This window comes from Nelumbo lutea, chromosome 2 (genome assembly GCF_056320005.1).
Source record: "Nelumbo lutea isolate HS-2025 chromosome 2, American lotus-T2T, whole genome shotgun sequence".
Classification (NCBI taxonomy): domain Eukaryota; kingdom Viridiplantae; phylum Streptophyta; class Magnoliopsida; order Proteales; family Nelumbonaceae; genus Nelumbo; species Nelumbo lutea.
In genome coordinates this window covers 1,610,102-1,628,981 of record NC_142685.1, presented here as the reverse complement: position 1 = coordinate 1,628,981, position 18,880 = coordinate 1,610,102, and the positions used below count along the sequence as shown (strand labels likewise).

Sequence of the window (18,880 nt, the reverse complement as noted above, 5' to 3'; positions counted from 1 at the left end):
AACGCCGAGTCAAGGATGTTACCGTTGCGAGACGGGATCCTCCTCACAACTGGCGCCTCACATGTGTATCCACCGTGCATTGGGAGCATCTCCCGTAAATACGAGAGATGTTTCCGATGTATAGTAGGATGTGCGTGTGAGGCGTCAGCTGTGAGGAGCAGATTTGGTCTCGTTGCCATGCGTCTCATCATATCTGTGGGGTTTGACGTGTGGCGTGTTGATGTTGAGTTAACTCGAAGTACTTTGTATTAATACGACGTTTCCAAAATGATGTTGGTGGTTGGGATGTTGCACAGATCGGATCGGATCAGATCGGATTCGAATCAGGGTGTCCGATTTCGAACCGATAGTGTTAATTGCATATAATTTGAATCCGATTGGATAGTTTGTTATCCGGATATGATCCAATCCGCTTTATTTTTTTTTAAAATCAATAAATTATTAAAAGAAAAAAATATATATATATATTGATTTAAATAAAGAAAAACAAAACAATACAAGTATTGTTTTAATTATTCTCATCATATGTATACATTTTTATTGAAAAAATAAATAATGTAACAAACTTACAAAATACAATAAAAATAATATGTTTATAAATAAATAAATAACATATATATATATAATATATTTATATAAATAAATATATATAGCATATATATTAGATCAAATCTTCTTGGATCAGATAGGAGTGATCCAAATTCGACCTGGTTTTTTATTGTAACCTATTATCGATCTCATTCAAAGATTTGAACTGGGATGATCTAAATTCGACCAAATAATGATCTGATCCATTTGCACTCATAGGAATGGTATCACCTATGGGTTGAGTCGAGCCAGTTTAGCTCAAGTTGAGGTTAACCCTAGTCTTGCTTGAGTTGTTAAATCCCGACCTTAATCCTAAGTCATAACAAGTCGACTCATGTTAGCTCAACTTTTCTACCTCCTTTTGTAAAATGTATTTATTTTTTATATTTTAAAGGTTTATATTAATTCAATATTAGTATTATTATGTATAAAAGGTTACGGTTATCGTGTTTTGTAAAAAGCTTGCCATTAACCTACAAATTCTTAACATGCAATATACATGTATAAATACATATTTATGTAATATTAATACATGCAAATATGGAGTTAAGTCACATGGGTGCAAATGATCGGGTCATGATCAAATCCAGTCATATTTGATCAAATATATTTGGTCATATATTTATTTATAAATATATAATTTAAATCGTCTTTTTATAAACTTGTTATATTGCTTATATTTTTATAAATAAACATGTATATATATACACGATGAAAATAAGTAAAAAAAATACTTGTATTTTTTGTTTTTCTTTATTTAAAATGGTATATTTCATTTTTATTTTAATAATTTATTAATTTTTAAAGAAAACCAATAGGATCGGATCAGATATGAATATTTGACTTCCCGATTAGATTCAAATTCATAGCCTTACTTATGAGATCCAATCGGATACATCATGGACAGCGTTGAATCTGATTCAGATATACCCTGATTCGAATCCAATCCAATCCGATCCGTTTGCATTATGCATCAACACTAACCTTACTTAATCGGATCGTGGTCTACTCTTATGGTGAACAAAAAAAAAAGATTCCTTGCAAAGTGATTTTTTTTTTAAGATATGCAATTAGATGTTTGATTATAATCCTCTTTTTTGTTTGCCTTTTAAATTATATAACTCAAAAAAAAAAAACACTTTTTATACAATCTTTTGTCAGCAAAAACACATACATCTCACATACGAGACCGGATCCGCTCCTTACACCTGGCGCCTCACATGTGCATCCCATCGTGCATTGGGAACATCTCTCGTACTTATTGGTTATTATTCACGTGAGGTATTCCCAATGCATTGTGGATGTGCCTATGAGGCGCCCATTTGTGAGGAACATATCCCGTCACCTCACATATGGGTGTGAATCATATATATATATATATATATATATATATATATATATATATATATATAAATTATATAACTTATGTATAAAACATGTGTTAGCAAAATAATATGAAAACATTAGAGAGTAGATTCAATCATCACAAAATTATACTCACACCATTCTCACAGCCCTTTTGTGAGCATCAAATCTTATATATATATATATATATATATATATATATATATATATATATATATATAAATTTCCAAGCCTACAAATTCTTAAACAAACCAAAATTCGGGGCTTATTTCTTAAGCACCTTTTCAATAAGTGTTTATTGTGTTTTTTGACCCGTTTTGGCCTGCGATATAATTTTCAAAGTACGTATACTAACACCAATAAACACATTAATAAGCCATAACTGATTACGATCAGCACGTGTTAATAAGCCATTACTATTTATCCAATAACACACTTTCAAACGGGGCTTAATATGCATAGAAAATTAGGGTTCAGCTATTTATTTTAGAAAATGCATGATACCTAATAATCAATCAAATGATATCATAAGAATGAGTGATAACTAATCGGTCGGTTCGTACTCATTTGTTTGCATTTGAATTCCAATTTGATAATATTAAGGGTGATTCAAATTCCATCCAATTTAGGACCTAACTAGAATATGAACCATTACTATTTTGATCAACTTCGAATATGCCATAAATCCCTCAAGTTTTCTGTCAGTTTTATATCGTCTTTAAGTATTTTTTGAAAATAATAAAATATCAATTCATTATCTATTGTTCTTCAAAAATTCAAAATAAAATCCAAGGTAGATCGAACCCACTAAAGCAATGATGAAAATTTAAACCCCTCCCTTATGCCTGGTCGAGTTAGATCCGATGTCAAGAGGGGCGATGAAGCTTATCTCTATGAGTAAAATCTTTCCCTGTATGAGCTTTTGTTTAATAATTAATGTTATGCAGATAAACTACCTCTCTGGTGCTTATCTCTCTGGTGCTTAGTCGGGCCAGATTGGTTTATTGAACATTGCTATTATAAGTGATACCCAATAAAATAAAATTTTCATGCTTCCTACATAAATCTGAAAAAAATAACATAGGTTTATTGGCCAATGGGATTCACTTCCCCTGACTATTGAAGAAAAAAAAAAGTTGCAACTAACTTCACCTCTCTCTAAGATTCAGACACTACATCAAATTGAGCTCACCTAACACACACACATGCGCGCGCGGGTAACCCTCTAATAACTTAGACATCAGATAAAAAATAAAACCCAATGATTCACACATAAGATAAATAGAAGATGGGCCCGTTTGGCGTGTCTTTTTGAGATAATTTTCCTGTAGCTATAACAGTTAAAGAGATGCATTGAGCTTTTGACACAATATTTGGACAGCTCGAAGATCGCTTTGCAGATGTGCATTTTTTCGTACATCTTCCCGTGTCTTTCTGCACGAGAATAAAACGCATGTGATATCACATGCAAATAGGTTGTGATAGTGCACTAATATATAACAAATTGTCAAAAAATTTGAGGCACCTTAAAGGGTATGTTTTGTTTGAAGGAAAAGGTAGGGAAACCTATACAAAGTTTGTAAAAATTTTCCTACCTTTCCCTTCCTTTCCCTACTTGTTTCCTTCAAACCAAATGCAGCATAAGGAATTTTACAAACAATAGGTGGATTCTTAATCCATTTCCTAAGATACCCAAAGAAAACATAAAAAATAATACAAGTATCTTGATAAATGGGAACCAAAATCTATTATTTCCTCTCAAAATCCAAAAAACGAGAAAGACCTTAAGGCTATGTTTGATTTGAAGGAAAATGTAAGGAAACTTTTATAAACATTCATTGTCTTTCCCTACTTTTTTATTCAAACCACAGTAAGAGATTTACTGTTTTAAAAACCCAAAGACAAGTTCCATTCAACAATCAACGAGAGAATTACATCTCAAGAGAGACCATAAACCATAGGAAATCCGGTAAGATAAACCAGGTCATGGCTCTCCTAAATATATTTTGGATGTTCTAATTTTATCTAACAAAGTTAGGTTCTGGTAAGATAGACAAGTTACATTCACATTATTCATAACCATTATAAAATGTCTAAGTTATTTCTAGTTTTTTTTTAATTATTAGCATATGATATGCTGATCATTTTGAATTTAATTTAAGAATGCTAATCAATAGCTTTGTTGCATTCTGAATTCGATTCGAATTCCGATATAAATTTGATGGATTCGAGTCGAAACCGAAAATGAACGAATCAAATCTGAATCCACCTACATCGGTTCGACCCGATAGATTTTTTATTTCATTTTAATTTTTGCCTCATCCCTCTCAAGGATCTGCTTTTTCACACCGCGCGCCTCACACCGATCTCACAGTTACATCCACCGTGTGTTGAAAACATTTTATTATGAGAGACGTTTCCGATGTGCGGCCAAAACATGGTGTGTGGTCGGTGTGAGGCGCGATCTATCAGAGCAGATCCGGAGTTCCGGACTCCAGTTTTCTTCCCCGCACACGTGATCCCAATCAGTGTTTCCGTGCATATGTGCTGCTTCATAAGACTTGAGTGAAATCCCTTCTTCCTTCCTTATCAGTTATCGACTTAGAACGGTCCTTTAATTTGGGGAGATTTTTTTTTTTGGCGGAACACTCGTTTTCCTGTTTCTTCCCAACCAAAAACTAAAACCATGGCGGGAATCGCAACCCTGGGTCTGTCTCCCAATTATTGTCTCCGTTGGTCATCGGTTTCTTTCTCATCGAAGACGTCTGTTCTCTCAATGCGGGTTCTTCCCAGAATTCCTCTGCGCTTCAGATTCCCAAGTAAAATCCCGAAACCAGTTCCGGAGGACACGCCTCTTCTTCTTATTGTTCTTAGAAAATGGCCATGACATATACTGTATTCCATTTTCTACTGTACAGAAATCCTAGCATTCTCTAGCAACGATATTAAAGTAGGTTCAAACATTGAAGTGGATGGAGCTCCGTGGAGAGTCATCGGTACGAGCCCTCTGTTATAGTCTATTTATTAAAATGAAATTTATTTATTTATTTTTCACTCTTTTTGAGGAGTGCTTTTCAATTCAAGGTTCTGAGCATGTTTTTCATTTTGCCCAGATTGTTTCTTGGAACCAGTTATTCTTTCTTGTTTATGCACGTTTTATTGCTTAGTTGTCTCTAACAACGTTCCCTAGTTGCTTGTTTTATCTCTAATTGTCCTCATGAGAATTGAGAGTTGAGACACATGATAATGCTGATAGAGATATTTAGTCTTATCATTCAATTACTATGATAAAGGACATCGCTCTTTTTTGAAATAAGTTTCCAATTTGGATTGTGTCTGGTTGCATGTAAAATGAAGGAAAACTGACCGGTTTCTTTGGAAATGATACTCAATAAGAAAAACGAATCACATTCCTCTTAATTTGGAGGACAAGTTTGATTTGTTCAGGAAGATGAGTGTTGCAAGATATGAATCGAGATCAGACCACCGAGCTTTACCAAAAAAAGAGTTAGAAGGAATATCATTTTTCTACAATTGGTACTAACTTTTCTGAAAACATTTATACTCTACAGTAATTTTACATGCAACCAAACGCTGTAATGAAATTCATTCATTTTCCTTCATTTAAGTGCAACCAATCGGAGCATTAATTTATAATGACATGGGTTTTGCCCTTGCTCTGGCTTTCAAGTTGTGTGGACTATGTGCTAAACTTTATGGCATGATTGAGGGCATGCCATATCTTTTAAGATCATAAAAGGAAGATGCTATATTGGTTATAGTGCCATGTGATGCTTTAGCGAGGTCATTATTATTGAACGAGGAAACAGCACAAACTCTGAAATTCATTTTGGATTCTCAGTGCGGCATGCAACAAGTTTGGTCCTGTTGAACTTCACACTTTCTCTAGGACAGGGACTTTAAAATGCCAACTCAAAAAGAGCCATGGGTGGATTTATTTAACTGTTCTCTATTATCAAGTAAATCTGATTAATGTTGGGACAACATTGTAGGTGAAACATCATGGATTCATCCCTTTGGGTACGAAGTCAGTATCCTATGATGTTTGATGTTGTTCTGTTAGTGAAGATGCATGACTTAATTAGGCTTCTCATACTTGGTTTAGATGTAAGGGGTTCTATTTATGGTGTTTTCTTGTAAGACTTTAAGTTGGTATTTTTCTTTATTGTTAGGAGTGGTTTGTATAGAAATAGTACTACTCCATTTGAGAAGTATAATAGGGCTTGGAAGTATCAAGGATGAAACAGAACCTACTAGCACCAGTTTTCACTGGCCAGAAACAGTTATTATTTGTTTTCCAGAAGCAGTTACAACCTTATCTGTCATGCTGCTTATATGTCCTGTGCTGCTCTGGACTAATCTCTAGTTAAATTGTGTTTCCCTCATTTGATGTTCTTGTGCAGAATTTCTTCACGTGAAACCTGGGAAAGGGGCAGCATTTGTTAGGACCAAAATGCGCAATTATGTAACTGGCAACGTTGTTGAGAAAACGTTTCGAGCTGGAAGTATGGTAATAATATCATAGTTTAAACTGCAAGCTGATGTGTTCATGAAATATCATACTCTGTGAATTTGATTTAGTAGAAGTTCACCCTGCGAGTCATAAGTTTGGGATTTCTGATGATCAGCACCTGAAAGACAAATTCTGCTTTAGCATTACTTTCCTTATTTCACTTATGTATATCATAGGATTTTTCTGTTTTCCATCTGGCCTTAAGGGTTGATAGAATGTTTGAGTCCTTGTTTGGTATCGAATTCAGTCCTGGGAGATGAATGCCTATAATATTATTGATATGCAATGAATACCTCTTTTATTAGTCATGGGCAGTTATGGCACACAATGCCTTGACATGTTTTATACAACATAGATGTTTGACATAGAAAATCCAGGTGTTTCAACTTAAACCGTATTCATGCCGTTATACTATATCATAATTTATAGGTTTAAATAAAGTGTTAAATAAACACGAAAGACACCGAGGGTTCTGCTTCTGCAATAGCATTCTGAAGGAGAATTTTTTTTTTTAAATTTATTTTAATTTCAGATCCTGCCTGCATAGTTGTTCTACTATTGTCGATATCAGCTTCTTCATTTAATACAATCTCCAGCTGTATGAAGCGTGACTAGGGGTGAGCAAGAAAAACCGAAAACGAACCAAACTGAAAAACCAACCGAAGCCGAACTGAAAATCTTGTTAATCGAACCGGTTGGTTTGGTATTTTTAAAAAACTGAAGGTACCGGTTCAGTTTTGGTTAACCAATATAGAAAACTGACGATTAACCAAACTGACCGGTATACATATATTTCTATATATTTTATGAATATTTATGTATATTATATTATATACATACTTTATATTTTCTATATATTATAAATTAATAAATCTGCATTATATATATAAATATATAATATATTATTTATTATTTTAAATATAATATTTTTGTATTTACTTCTAGTTTTTTATTATATATTTATATATATTTTTTATAATATATTATAAATATAAAAAACTGAAAAACTGACAACCCAAACCTACGGTTAACCAGACCGGTCAACCGGTTAACTGATCGGCTTTGGTTTGGTTTAGGTTACCAGTTTTCTGGAAACCGGTAATACCGGTTCGGTTAACCAAACTGTGAGCACCTCTAAGCGTGACCAGCTCTCTCACTCTCTCCCATTCCTTTTATCTTCTCAACATACTGGTTCCTAACATCATCTTTGTCCTCTTACTTCACTGCAGCCTTAAACAATTTAAGAGTCCCCACTACCAGTAAACCACTTTTCAAGGTGAGGAGATATTTATGACATATCCTTACCTTAAAAGAGTTATTTCTCTTGCAGCATAATTACCAAAAGATAGTGAATGCAGACTGTTAATTGCATAGTGTGCACATTTGTGATTACTTCATCCAATCTACACTATCACTTATTTGCATTCGAGCAATTTACATATTGAACAAGACTTGGTTATGTTACATTGCCATGTCTCTACTCTAGGATTTTTAGAGTCTAGTGTGTCAGGCAAACCTCTTGACACTTTGGAACTGGACACACAGGTCACATGTCCAGGTAACTAGCACTGACCATGGGACTTCCTAGATTCTCTTATTAACCATATTTAAGTTTCTTTCTTCAGCTGTATGAGAATTCTTTGGTAATGTTTAGATATTCAGGTTTGAGGGCAAACTCATCACACTGAAACTAAGTTGACTTACCAAGTGCAATAGCCCTAATTGAATTGTTCTTGTAGAATTTAAGTCCTCTTCTACCTTTATATTTTTATAATTTAGTGATCTTCCCATTCTCAATCTCTGTAATGCTTCTAGCAAATTAAACTATTGTAGAGTCCTTATTATTGATCCATAATACATGGCTAAAATGGTCCCATGCTCATCTCTGAATGCCTTGCCTTTGCCCAGGGTCCAGGTTTACCTATGCTGCATCTTTCAAAGTTTATGCCTACAACTACCAAAAAAACCAGGAAGCTCTTTTAGCACTGCCATATTACTAGGTTTCAAACTAGATTCTTATAGTGATTTTCTGTTTCTTCAGATAAATGAAGCAAATATAGTGAAGGAAACCAAGCAGTACACGTACAAAGATGGTTCCCAGTTTGTGTTTATGGATCTGGTAACATTCATTCCTCTTCTTATGTTATGTCTCAGTTGTGATAAATCATATTCAGATATTGTACTAAGTACTAACTGGATGCCTACGGCCTTTCTATTAGAGTAAATCATTCATGTTCCTTTTTTTGGTTAGTAGACGATCAAGACTACAATCAGCCTTGAACCCTAATAGATTTCAGATTAGGAAAAGTAGAAGAAAAGAAAGAGAAAGGAAGAAAAGAGAGAAGAACTGGAGAAAACAAAGGTTGAAAGAAGGGACAAATTCAGAATGATCTGCCGCCGCCACTCTCTTAGTATTTATAGGTTAAAGGAAATAAAAAACTGAAATAAATAACAACTAAAATAACAAACTGACCACCAATTGACACTACCATGACTGAAACAAATAATTACACATATTGTTCTACGAACATAGTGGGGACCACAATTGTGGGGCTCACATCAGTGTTCTCTACACTCCCCCTCAAGTTGGGAATAGATATTTATCATTCCCAAATTGGATAGATCTGCCTCTAACTTCTTCCTTGGTACTGCCTTGGTGAGGATATCTGCGAGTTGCATGTTAGATGTGATATACGAGAGACACACTTCTTGTGATGAGACCCTCTCTCGTACAAAATGTTGATCAACTTCAATGTGTTTAGTTTTGTCATGTTGCACCGGATTGTGGGCTATATTAATAGCTGCCTGATTATCACAATACAGCATCAAGGGCTTCTCATAATCAATACCCAACTCTTCAAGTAGTGATCTCAACCATAAGATTTCAGCCACTCCGTTAGCCATTGACCTGTACTCAGCTTCGGCACTAGAGCGGGAAACAACACTCTGCTTCTTACTCCTCCAAGAGACAAGGTTACCTCCCATAAGTGCACAATATCCAAAGGTAGACATCTTGTCATTAACACTCCTAGCCCAATCGACATATGTATAGACCTCCACCTTCATGTGATTATTGTTCTTGAACAGTATACCTCTACCCGGGCATCTCTTCAAGTATGCTAATATTCTCTCTACCGCAAGAAGATGAGTAGTTTTAGGGGAATGCATGTACTGGCTGACAACACTAACTGCATAACTGATATCTAGCCGAGTGAGGCAGAGATATAGGAGCTTTCCAACCAACTCTTGGAACATAACTTTGTCTTCAAGAGGCTCCCCGCCCTCTGCACTAATTTTGTGATTCTGTTCAATAGATGTATCAGCAGGCTTAACACCTAACTTTCCAGTTTCCGCCAATAGATCTAGAACATATTTTATCTGAGAGATAAAGATCCCTTGTTTAGATCTAGCAACCTCAATACCCAAAAAGTACCGTAGTGTACCAAGATCTTTCACCTCAAACTCTTGATGAAGGAGCTGTTTGAGGGATTCAAACTCACTACTATTATTTCCTGTTACTACAATATCATCCACATACACAGCAAGCATGGTCAGAGAGGAATCCATCCTCTTAATGAGCAGTGTATGATCTGATTGGGCCTGTACATAACCAAATTTTCCAAGGGCTAGTCTGAATCTATCAAACCAAGCTCTAGGTGACTGCTTCAAACCATACAATGCCTTGTTCAGTCGGAAAACCTTCTTACCTGTCTCTGTATCATAGAATCCAGGAGGCAACTGCATGTAGACCTCTTCTTGTAAGTCTCAATTCAAAAAAGCATTTTTAACATCCATTTGGAACAGGGGCCAAGAATGACTTGCTGCAAGGGATAACAGAACTCGGGTGGTGATCAACTTGGCCACTGGGGCAAAGGTCTCCAAGTAGTATATACCATAAGTCTGGGTGAACCCCTTTGCAACCAGCCGAGCTTTGTACCTTTCAATGGAGCCATCAACATTATGCTTCACAGTAAATACCCATCTACATCCAACCAGTTTCTTTCCTTTGGGTAGGTCAACTAGCGCCCAAGTATTATTTTTCAACAGGGCATCAATTTCAACTTGCATTGCATCTTTCCACTCTGGAACTGATAAGGCTTCTTGCACTGTTCTTGGAATAGGGACATTGGCAATGGAAATGAGATAGGACCGGTAAGAGGGAGATAGGCAATCATAAGATAAAAACTGGGAAATGCAGTGAGTTGTAGATGTGGTGCAATGCCGTTTCCCTTTGCGGACGGCAATAGGGAGGTCAAGGTCATCCGTAGGAGGTAAAGGAACAGTGGAAGGTGTCTCAGTGGGCTCTGGGACTGTAATACTTGGATCCGGAGCCTCAAAAGGACTCTCAACTCCTGGGATCAACCTGCCTGCATTGCCTGTGATAGACTCTCAACTCCTAATCCCTCTGACCACCCTTACCATTACAACCTTCATCACCCAATGGAATAGGTAAAGGAATAGCCCCACTCCCACTGCGCTCCCCCTGAGGAAAAAGACCCAAATCCCCACTCTCACTGCTCTCCCCCTGAGGAGAAACCCTAGGATAAAAGGGTGTCTCCTCAAAGAAGGTGACATCCATGGAGACAAACTTCTTCCCCAAAACAGGATCATAGCGGCAATAACCTTTTTGAATTTGTGCATAGCCGAGGAAAATGCATTTGGAAGCCTTAGGGTCAAACTTGGAATGATGGGGCCCGAAAAGTTGAACGAAACATGTACAACCAAAGGTTTTAAGGGGAACGGTAAACAACTCCTCGTCTGGGTATAGAAGGGAAAAAGGGGTTTTCATATCAAGAACCCGGGAAGGAACCCGATTAATGAGATATATTGTCGTGAGGATGGCATCACCCCAGAAGCGAGTAGGTACATTGGAGGTAAACATAATGCTTCTAGCCACCTCCAAGATGCGCCTATTCTTCCTTTCGGCAACTTTGTTCTGCTATGGTGTATGAGGGCAAGTGCTCTGGTGAATAACTCCATGATTAAGGAGGTAAGAGGTCATTGGCTTAGCAAAGTATTCCTTTGCATTATCAGATCTAAAAACTTTGATCTTGACCCCAAACTGGGTTAGAATCATCTGATGGAAGTGTTGGGTCAGAGCGGGAACCTCATCTCGAGAACGCATAAGGTAGATCCAAGAAAAACGGGTATGGTCATCAACAAACAACAAAAAATATTTGTACCCACCCATAGAAGGGATGTGATATGCCCCCCAAACATCAGTATGCACAATATCAAAAGATTAAGTACTCCTTTTATTACTCAAAGAATAAGATGTTCTACAATGTTTGGCAAGCTCACAACTCTCAAATCTCAACTTTGACAACTCAGCAGACTCAAATAAAGTAGGAAACATACTCTTCAAGGACCGGAAAGATAAATGACCTAATCGGTTATGCCAAAGCATAACCGGACTCACAAACTGAGAAACAAATGACTTCTTATCCACGGGCTCTTCCCAACGAGAACTCTCTCCAAGTAGATAGATCCCATTCGTATCACGGTCAGTCCCAATCACCTTCCTCGTCTCCAAGTCCTGATAAACACATCGGTCAGGGAAAAAGGTTACTGAACAGTTCATATGTTTGATAATACTACTGACTGAAAGCAGGTTAGTATTAAGCTTAGGAACATGCAAGACGGAAGATAAATAGATAGTATCCGATAACTTGATGTCACCCTTGCCAGAAATGGGAACAAGAGAGCCATCAACAATGGATACTCTATCTCTACCGGAGGACAAGTGATAAGTAGTGAACAATGATGGCAAGCTAGTCATATGGTCGGATGCACCTGAATCTATTACCCAACAGTGTTCAATATTACTTGGAGCTGAAGCATGGTAAGCTGAGGCTTGAGTACCTGAATGTGCAAAGGCAGATGTGACAGGGGCTGTTAGTGACTGAGATGGCTGAGTTGAACTCCCAACTTCCTTTTCCAACTGTATTAGGGCAGCCCGAACTGCAGCTAAGGTCCCTAGGGGTGTGCCTTTTGTGCCTGACAAGGATGCTGAATCAGTATACATAGCCACATGAGCATTACCCCTCTTATTTCTCAATTTTGCTGGGACCAAATGAGGATGTAGCTTCCAACAAGTATCTTTTGTGTGCTTGGGTTTCTTGCAATGTTCACATACTAGGTCCCGTTTATCTTCCTTCTTTCCGTCCTTTTCTGGATCACCCCCTGACTTAGGTTTAACAGCTGTCAGGGCTGGGGAAAGAGGCTGAGGTTGCATCATGACTTTCCGCCTGGTCTCTTCACTATGCACCAGGGAGTATGCTTGAGAGAGGGTCACACTATCTCTGGTCAGTATCTGTTGCCGCATAATGTCATATTCTGAATTCAGGCCAGCCAGAAATTCAAACACCCTATTTGTCTCGACTTGCTTTCTATGAGTTTGTGCATCTCTGGGATTTTCCCACTCAAGAGTCTCTAGGTGATCAATCTCATGCCACAGGGATTTCAAGGTAGAGAAATAGACAAAAACTGGTTTCTCTCCTTGTTTAAGACTATTCACTTCACATTTCAGTTCATAGGCTCTGGCAACATTAAGGGGTTGGGAATACGTTTCTTTCATAACATCCCATATCTCATTGGCTGTCTTGGCCCACAAGTAATTTCGGCTGATATGTGGCTGCATAGAATTACACAGCCATGCCATAACCAAGTAGTTCTCTTGAACCCACTTGGTGTACATCGGGTCCTCTTTGGAAGGTTCTTTCACATCTCCCAAGAGGTAGCCCAGTTTTCCCCTTCCCCCAATAGCCATCATGGCTGATTGGGCCCATTCCAAGTAGTTTGACTCGTCAAATCTAGCAGTTGTAATCTGAAACCCAGTTTCAGATATACTATCATAACTGCTGTTCCCAAAACTACCTTCTCCCTGATTTTTAAACTCCATCTTTGGTCAAGAATCAGTAGGTACGAACTGTTAGGTTCACTACAACAGAAAACAGCACTTGGACAGTCGATCACAATCAGAAATCAGTATGGAATCAATGCAGGTCTGATCTGAAACCAATCTGTAATCACGGTATATGCATGAAACTAGTGCAGGTCTGATCTGAAACCAATCGGCAACCACAGTATATGCATGAAACCAGTATAAATCTGATCTGAAACCAATCGACAATCACAGTACCAAGCAATCCGTACAAGTTTTCACCCCCTAAAAGAGCTCAAAACCAAAAAATAGGTCTGAAACCAGCTTAGAGAGCAATCTGAGATGCTGGAACAGAATTAGGGTTTCAATCGTAGGTTTGAAATAAGTGCTTAGCTGCACTTTCCAAGCAATCTGTACAGTTAGGTTTTGCCATAGGGTCAATGTGAAACCCTAAAACTGATCACCTCTGGGAGAAAACCCTAAAACAAGCACTTTCCAAGAGGATAACAAGAGTTCGGCTCAACAGAAGGGTTTGCCGCAAGGTTAATGTCAAACCCTAGAACAGAGAAAAAACCCTAAAACAGTTCGACCGCTCCTTCTAGATAGGTCCAACCTATCTTGACTGATAGCAGTCTCTAGAAAATAAATAAGACTTACCCAGAGAATGCTGTTCGCTACCTTCCAAGGTTGCCTGAACCCTAGCCTTCTCTAATTCTTCCTGATTACCAACACTCTGCAAGCCGTGGCAAGTCTTCAACAGCTGCGAACCTCTTCTGGTAACCTCCAAGAATTAGCCAACGTATACTTATTCATAAACTTCCAGCCCTAGATAGTTCTCATGTGGTCAGCTGGACTAGACTCACATGAGAAACCCTAGATAGATAGGCTCTGATACCAAGTAGACGATCAAGGCTACAATCAGCCTTGAGCGCTAATAGATTTCAGATTAGGAAAAGTAGAAGAAAAGAAAGAGAAAGGAAGAAAAGAGAGGAGAAGAACTGGAGAAAACAAAGGTTGAAAGAAGGGACAGATTCAGAATGATCTGCCGCCGCCACTCTCTTAGTATTTTATAGGTTAAAGCAAATAAAAAACTGAAATAAATAACAACTGAAATAACAAACTGACCACCAACTGAGACTACCATGACTGAAACAAATAATTACACATCAGTGTTCTCTACATGGTTGATGAAGAGATCATTCTTATTTGTATTAAAGGTGTAACATTATGCATACCACCTTTTCCAATAAAATTCATCTTCTGTCTAAAAAAAATAATATTTAATTATAGAACAGTTATGCCAGAAAATAATAATTAGTAAGAATTAATATAAAAGATTCACTGCTGGCACCGATGTAATAGAGTCATCTGATGCAACTTGAGGGTTCTGAGACTTCAGGGATGGCCAAGAATGATGTAAGGCTGTCTTATTAATAAAAGAACTAGACTCAGGTTGACAGGACATATGACCTTTGGTGGAGTGGAAAATGGGATTCCTGTAGTCAAACCTGAATTGCTAGGATAAGTTCCCTCCCCTCCCCCCTTTTTTGAGTTGATTTGCATTGAATGAAAGACCAAGGGCAGGACATCTATTGGAGCCATCAGATCACTTGCAGTTACATTGCCACCACCTTTGCTCAGGTTATTGTGGCACTTTCTCCTCAATTCCTCATGCAGCGGGTATTGAGTTGACACTTTGACTCAAGACAACTGAATGATTTCATATGTGAAGTCCACTATATATTTCTGTGAGAATAGTCTCCTGACTATAAAGGCTGATAAATTACCCTTTTAGACATAAAATATAATGAAATTGCAAATGTATTATGAGAAATAACAAATAAACTACTGGGTACTATTGTAGTAAAGCAATATACATTAAACATATAGATGTATAATTGGTTCGGAACAGCCAAAACCAGTCCCAACCTAGTTATAATTAGAACTGAGATGCAAAACCAGAACTGCTCCAGCTATAATCGGGACAAAAAAATAACTGGTTGGCTTGGTTTGGTTCTGTTGGGTAGACCTGACCTATTGACAGCCCTTGTGTTGACTCATCAGAAAAGGGATGGACTTGTATAAAAAAAATTACTTGCACTAAAAATTCTGTGTTCTTCTCAAAATTCTTTTATCAATTTTGAAGTTCTTATGATTTCACAGAATACATATGAAGAAACACGTCTTAATGAGTCAGATGTCGGTGACAAGACAAAGTGGCTGAAAGAGGGAATGGACTGCAATGTGCTCTTTTGGAATGGAAAAGTAAGTAAGATTTGCATTGCTATTCATATATTTTTCTTTTTATAGGAAATGAATCTGCTAGAAGGTCATCTAATTAAGGAGTCAAAATATTTGGAATCTTCCATGTGTCAATCTGCTTGGGCCCTGCATTTTCCTCTCACCGCTTTCTATTCATGGGTAAATTTCAGCTTAAATCCCTTGACACTAGGTCAAAATAAGATGCCCTTGTTTGGGCATTTTTTAGTTTAGTTACTCAAGGAGAAGTCCAATAGGTGTAAGGATGTCGTGAACTGATCAGGTGAACATGGTCTATCCAATGGATGGTTCAGATGAGCCCACAGCATTCCTCACATGGCAGAAATAAGTAGGATTGTCTGGAGCTGATTATGAAACCTTTCTCTTTTTCTTTTCCATTTTAATATATCATCTGTCAAGCATAAGAACTTGGATTTGAGTCGGGGGGGGGGGGGGGGACGCATTTTGTGCAAAAGATGCGAAAAGTTAGGACTGTACCTAGTCTACCCCTCCCAAGACCCCAATAAATGGGTCCAAGTCCAACATTGGGTAAGGGCCTTTTGTCTGTTGAAGTTGTGCAACATATAAAAGATGTACACGAAGAACCATATTGTGCATGCTGCAGCACTCTAGACACTCTGAGGCATTAGATTCTATCAATGCCCATAAATGCCAGCAGCAATGGGCATCATATTCTAGCAGTATACGTGATTATCATATCCTCATATGGATATATGTGGGTTTGCACATAAAACCACAGATTATATGCGCACATCAACACAAACATACATGCTCTTAGGTGAGCACATGAATACTCCATAGAAGGAATATAACCTTGTTCTTTTGATATTGTTGCAGGTCATCGATTTTGAACTTCCCATCACAGTTAAGCTGACTGTGGTTGATGCGGACCCTGGTGTTAAAGGGGATACTGCACAAGGTAATGCTGTTAGGTTTTCTTTGTAAGCTATGGAAGTATTGATTTTCTCAAATTTTTCACATAAATGGTTGGTGAGACTCTATCGGTGTTTTCAACCTGTCGTTGATCTGGTCAATCAGACTGGTGACCTGTTCACAATACTAGTTCGGGTCAACCTCCAACCCACTATTTTACCAAAAAAAAAAACTGTTGCCTTGGTCAATGACCTTGATCCAGGTGGTTGAGTTGTACCTGTCTAACTTGTTCAGCAGGTTACCAGGGTCCTGATTTTTTTGAGTTTTTTATGTTGACGACATAATGGGTTGACCCGTAGCGAGACAGTTGAACTGCTGAGCCATTGACATGGAGGGGAAGCTCAAGATCCGGGTGGGTTTTAAAACACTGCTGCTCTCTATGAGCCTACGAGGCCCCAAAAAACACACTTCACAGTCATTAATTAATATCATCTGTTTGAGATTCCATGTTTTGAACTAGTACCTAAAAGTCAAAAGTTTCCACTATATCAAAAGTTCCTAGCTGTTCAATCAAGTACTGAATTGCTTTTTATCAGAAGATCTATCAATGACGGTTGAGGACATTGAATTAAATGTGCTTTTATGGTAATGGCTAGCTGTAGTGGCGTGCACCTATAAGAGTTTTGTCCATTATGCAATTTCTACTCAAGTACTAAATGAAGCCTAACCCCGCTATTTGGGGTTGGCTACAGGAATCCTGTTTTACCATTGTGGTCTATCAAGATCCCTGACAGACTAAGAGTTTCGTCCTCTTATTCTTTCACTTAACTGACCCGTCTTTTTTAGCCTTCCCCTAGCTCTTCTAAAACCGTCAATTTGCTTCAACTTGCATGCAATGACTCCTTACTGGTGCAGCAGGTGGCCTTGTACGGACTCACTGAAACCATCTTTTTCTGCCTTTCCTCTCTTTGTCACCTATAAGACTGCTCCTAGATTTACACAAGTGCATCTGTTCAACTTCTACCTTTCTGATCTTCCCAGCCAACCATCTCAATATCCATACCTCTGCTACTCATTTTTTGGGTGTATAATATGTCATTTCCCAGTACTCTGCTTGACAATTTTCATGATATAGAAGAAACAAGGTTCCGGTAATGAAAATTTCAGTATGAAGCCTTTTATTAACTAGGATACTGCATACTATTATACTTTGCACAGTTTCCTAATTACAGAACACATACATTAGGAGGGGTCTGACACTTAAATGCATAGAAACTCTCTGAACCTTAATATTTTGCGATTTGACGACCTTGAAATCAATACAATACATATCAACAATAGTACAATACAGTATGATACATTGCGATATTTTGAACCTTGAGAAGAACAGCTATACATAAGTACTTTTCAGACTTGAAAGATAAGGGGCAATGATGATCTCAATTTGAAAATTATGCTGATAAACCCATTTTATTTTGCAACTTTAGTGAAGTATTTGTGATCCCTATATATATATATATATATATATATATATATATTGTAATGGTGGTTGTCATGCTTTTATGAATTATGAGGTATTTATAATATGTTGTATTAACCTTTGTTCTGAAATAAAATTTTGTTATCAGGCGGATCAAAGCCAGCAACCCTCGATACAGGTGCTGTTGTAAACGTTCCATTGTTTGTAAACATTGGGGAGGAAATATTGGTGGATACGAGAACTGGACAATACATGAGCCGTGCTTAGATTGTTTTGGCAGATTTTTAGACTCTTCCATTGCAAAAGAAAATTTCTTATTATGTATGTTTACCAAGGTTGATCTTGATTTTGTAATCTCTCGAGTATCAACACGAGGATCCACAAGAGCATGACAGAAATTGTATTTTACCTACATAGTACAAGATGGATTCCATGGAAATCTAAGACCTGATATCACAGGGATTAGTGGTCATCCAACTGTGGACGTGGTGTAATACGCTTAGCCATTTATGATTTACTACACCGATTGATGTACTAGCTCTCTACATTCGAGCAACTCTACTGATAATCTTCCAAAATTGGATTCCCTGAACTAATTAATTAAGGCATAAATGGCACCATTTATTTTTCTGCCCATAGACCCACTGCCCTCTTGATGGTTGCCTGAGGCTGCGGTGCTGTTGTACAAACAGACTAACAAAGAGCTATGAAAAAGGGCAAACTTATCATGAGGACATGGAAGTTATCAGGAATTGCATTCTTAATTCATTCTCTTCCAACTCTAGGGAACGCTAAAACCTGTTGCCAAATGGTTCTGTTCTCGCAAACTGCAGAGCAAATGCTTCTCCCGTGCAATGAATAATTTCATTGGAACCAA

At 37.6% G+C, this 18,880-nt stretch overlaps 1 protein-coding gene across 2 annotated transcripts; it reads left to right on the top strand.

The window, feature by feature from the left end:
- Positions 1 to 4,378: 4,378 nt before the first annotated feature.
- LOC148868024 (elongation factor P (EF-P) family protein) lies at positions 4,379 to 18,537 on the top strand. 2 transcript variants are annotated; one of them, XM_088970537.1, is made up of 7 exons: positions 4,379 to 4,772; positions 4,872 to 4,949; positions 6,378 to 6,484; positions 8,529 to 8,606; positions 15,534 to 15,635; positions 16,488 to 16,569; positions 18,152 to 18,537. In XM_088970537.1, exons 1-7 carry the CDS (start codon positions 4,640 to 4,642, stop codon positions 18,268 to 18,270), a joined length of 699 nt encoding a protein of 232 aa, XP_088826663.1. In that variant the 5' UTR covers positions 4,379 to 4,639; the 3' UTR covers positions 18,271 to 18,537. The 2 variants fall into 2 exon arrangements, with proteins under 2 accessions (XP_088826663.1, XP_088826665.1); XM_088970539.1 differs by lacking the exon at positions 8,529 to 8,606 and having other exon boundaries at positions 4,386 to 4,772.
- The last annotated feature ends 343 nt before the right edge of the window (positions 18,538 to 18,880 follow it).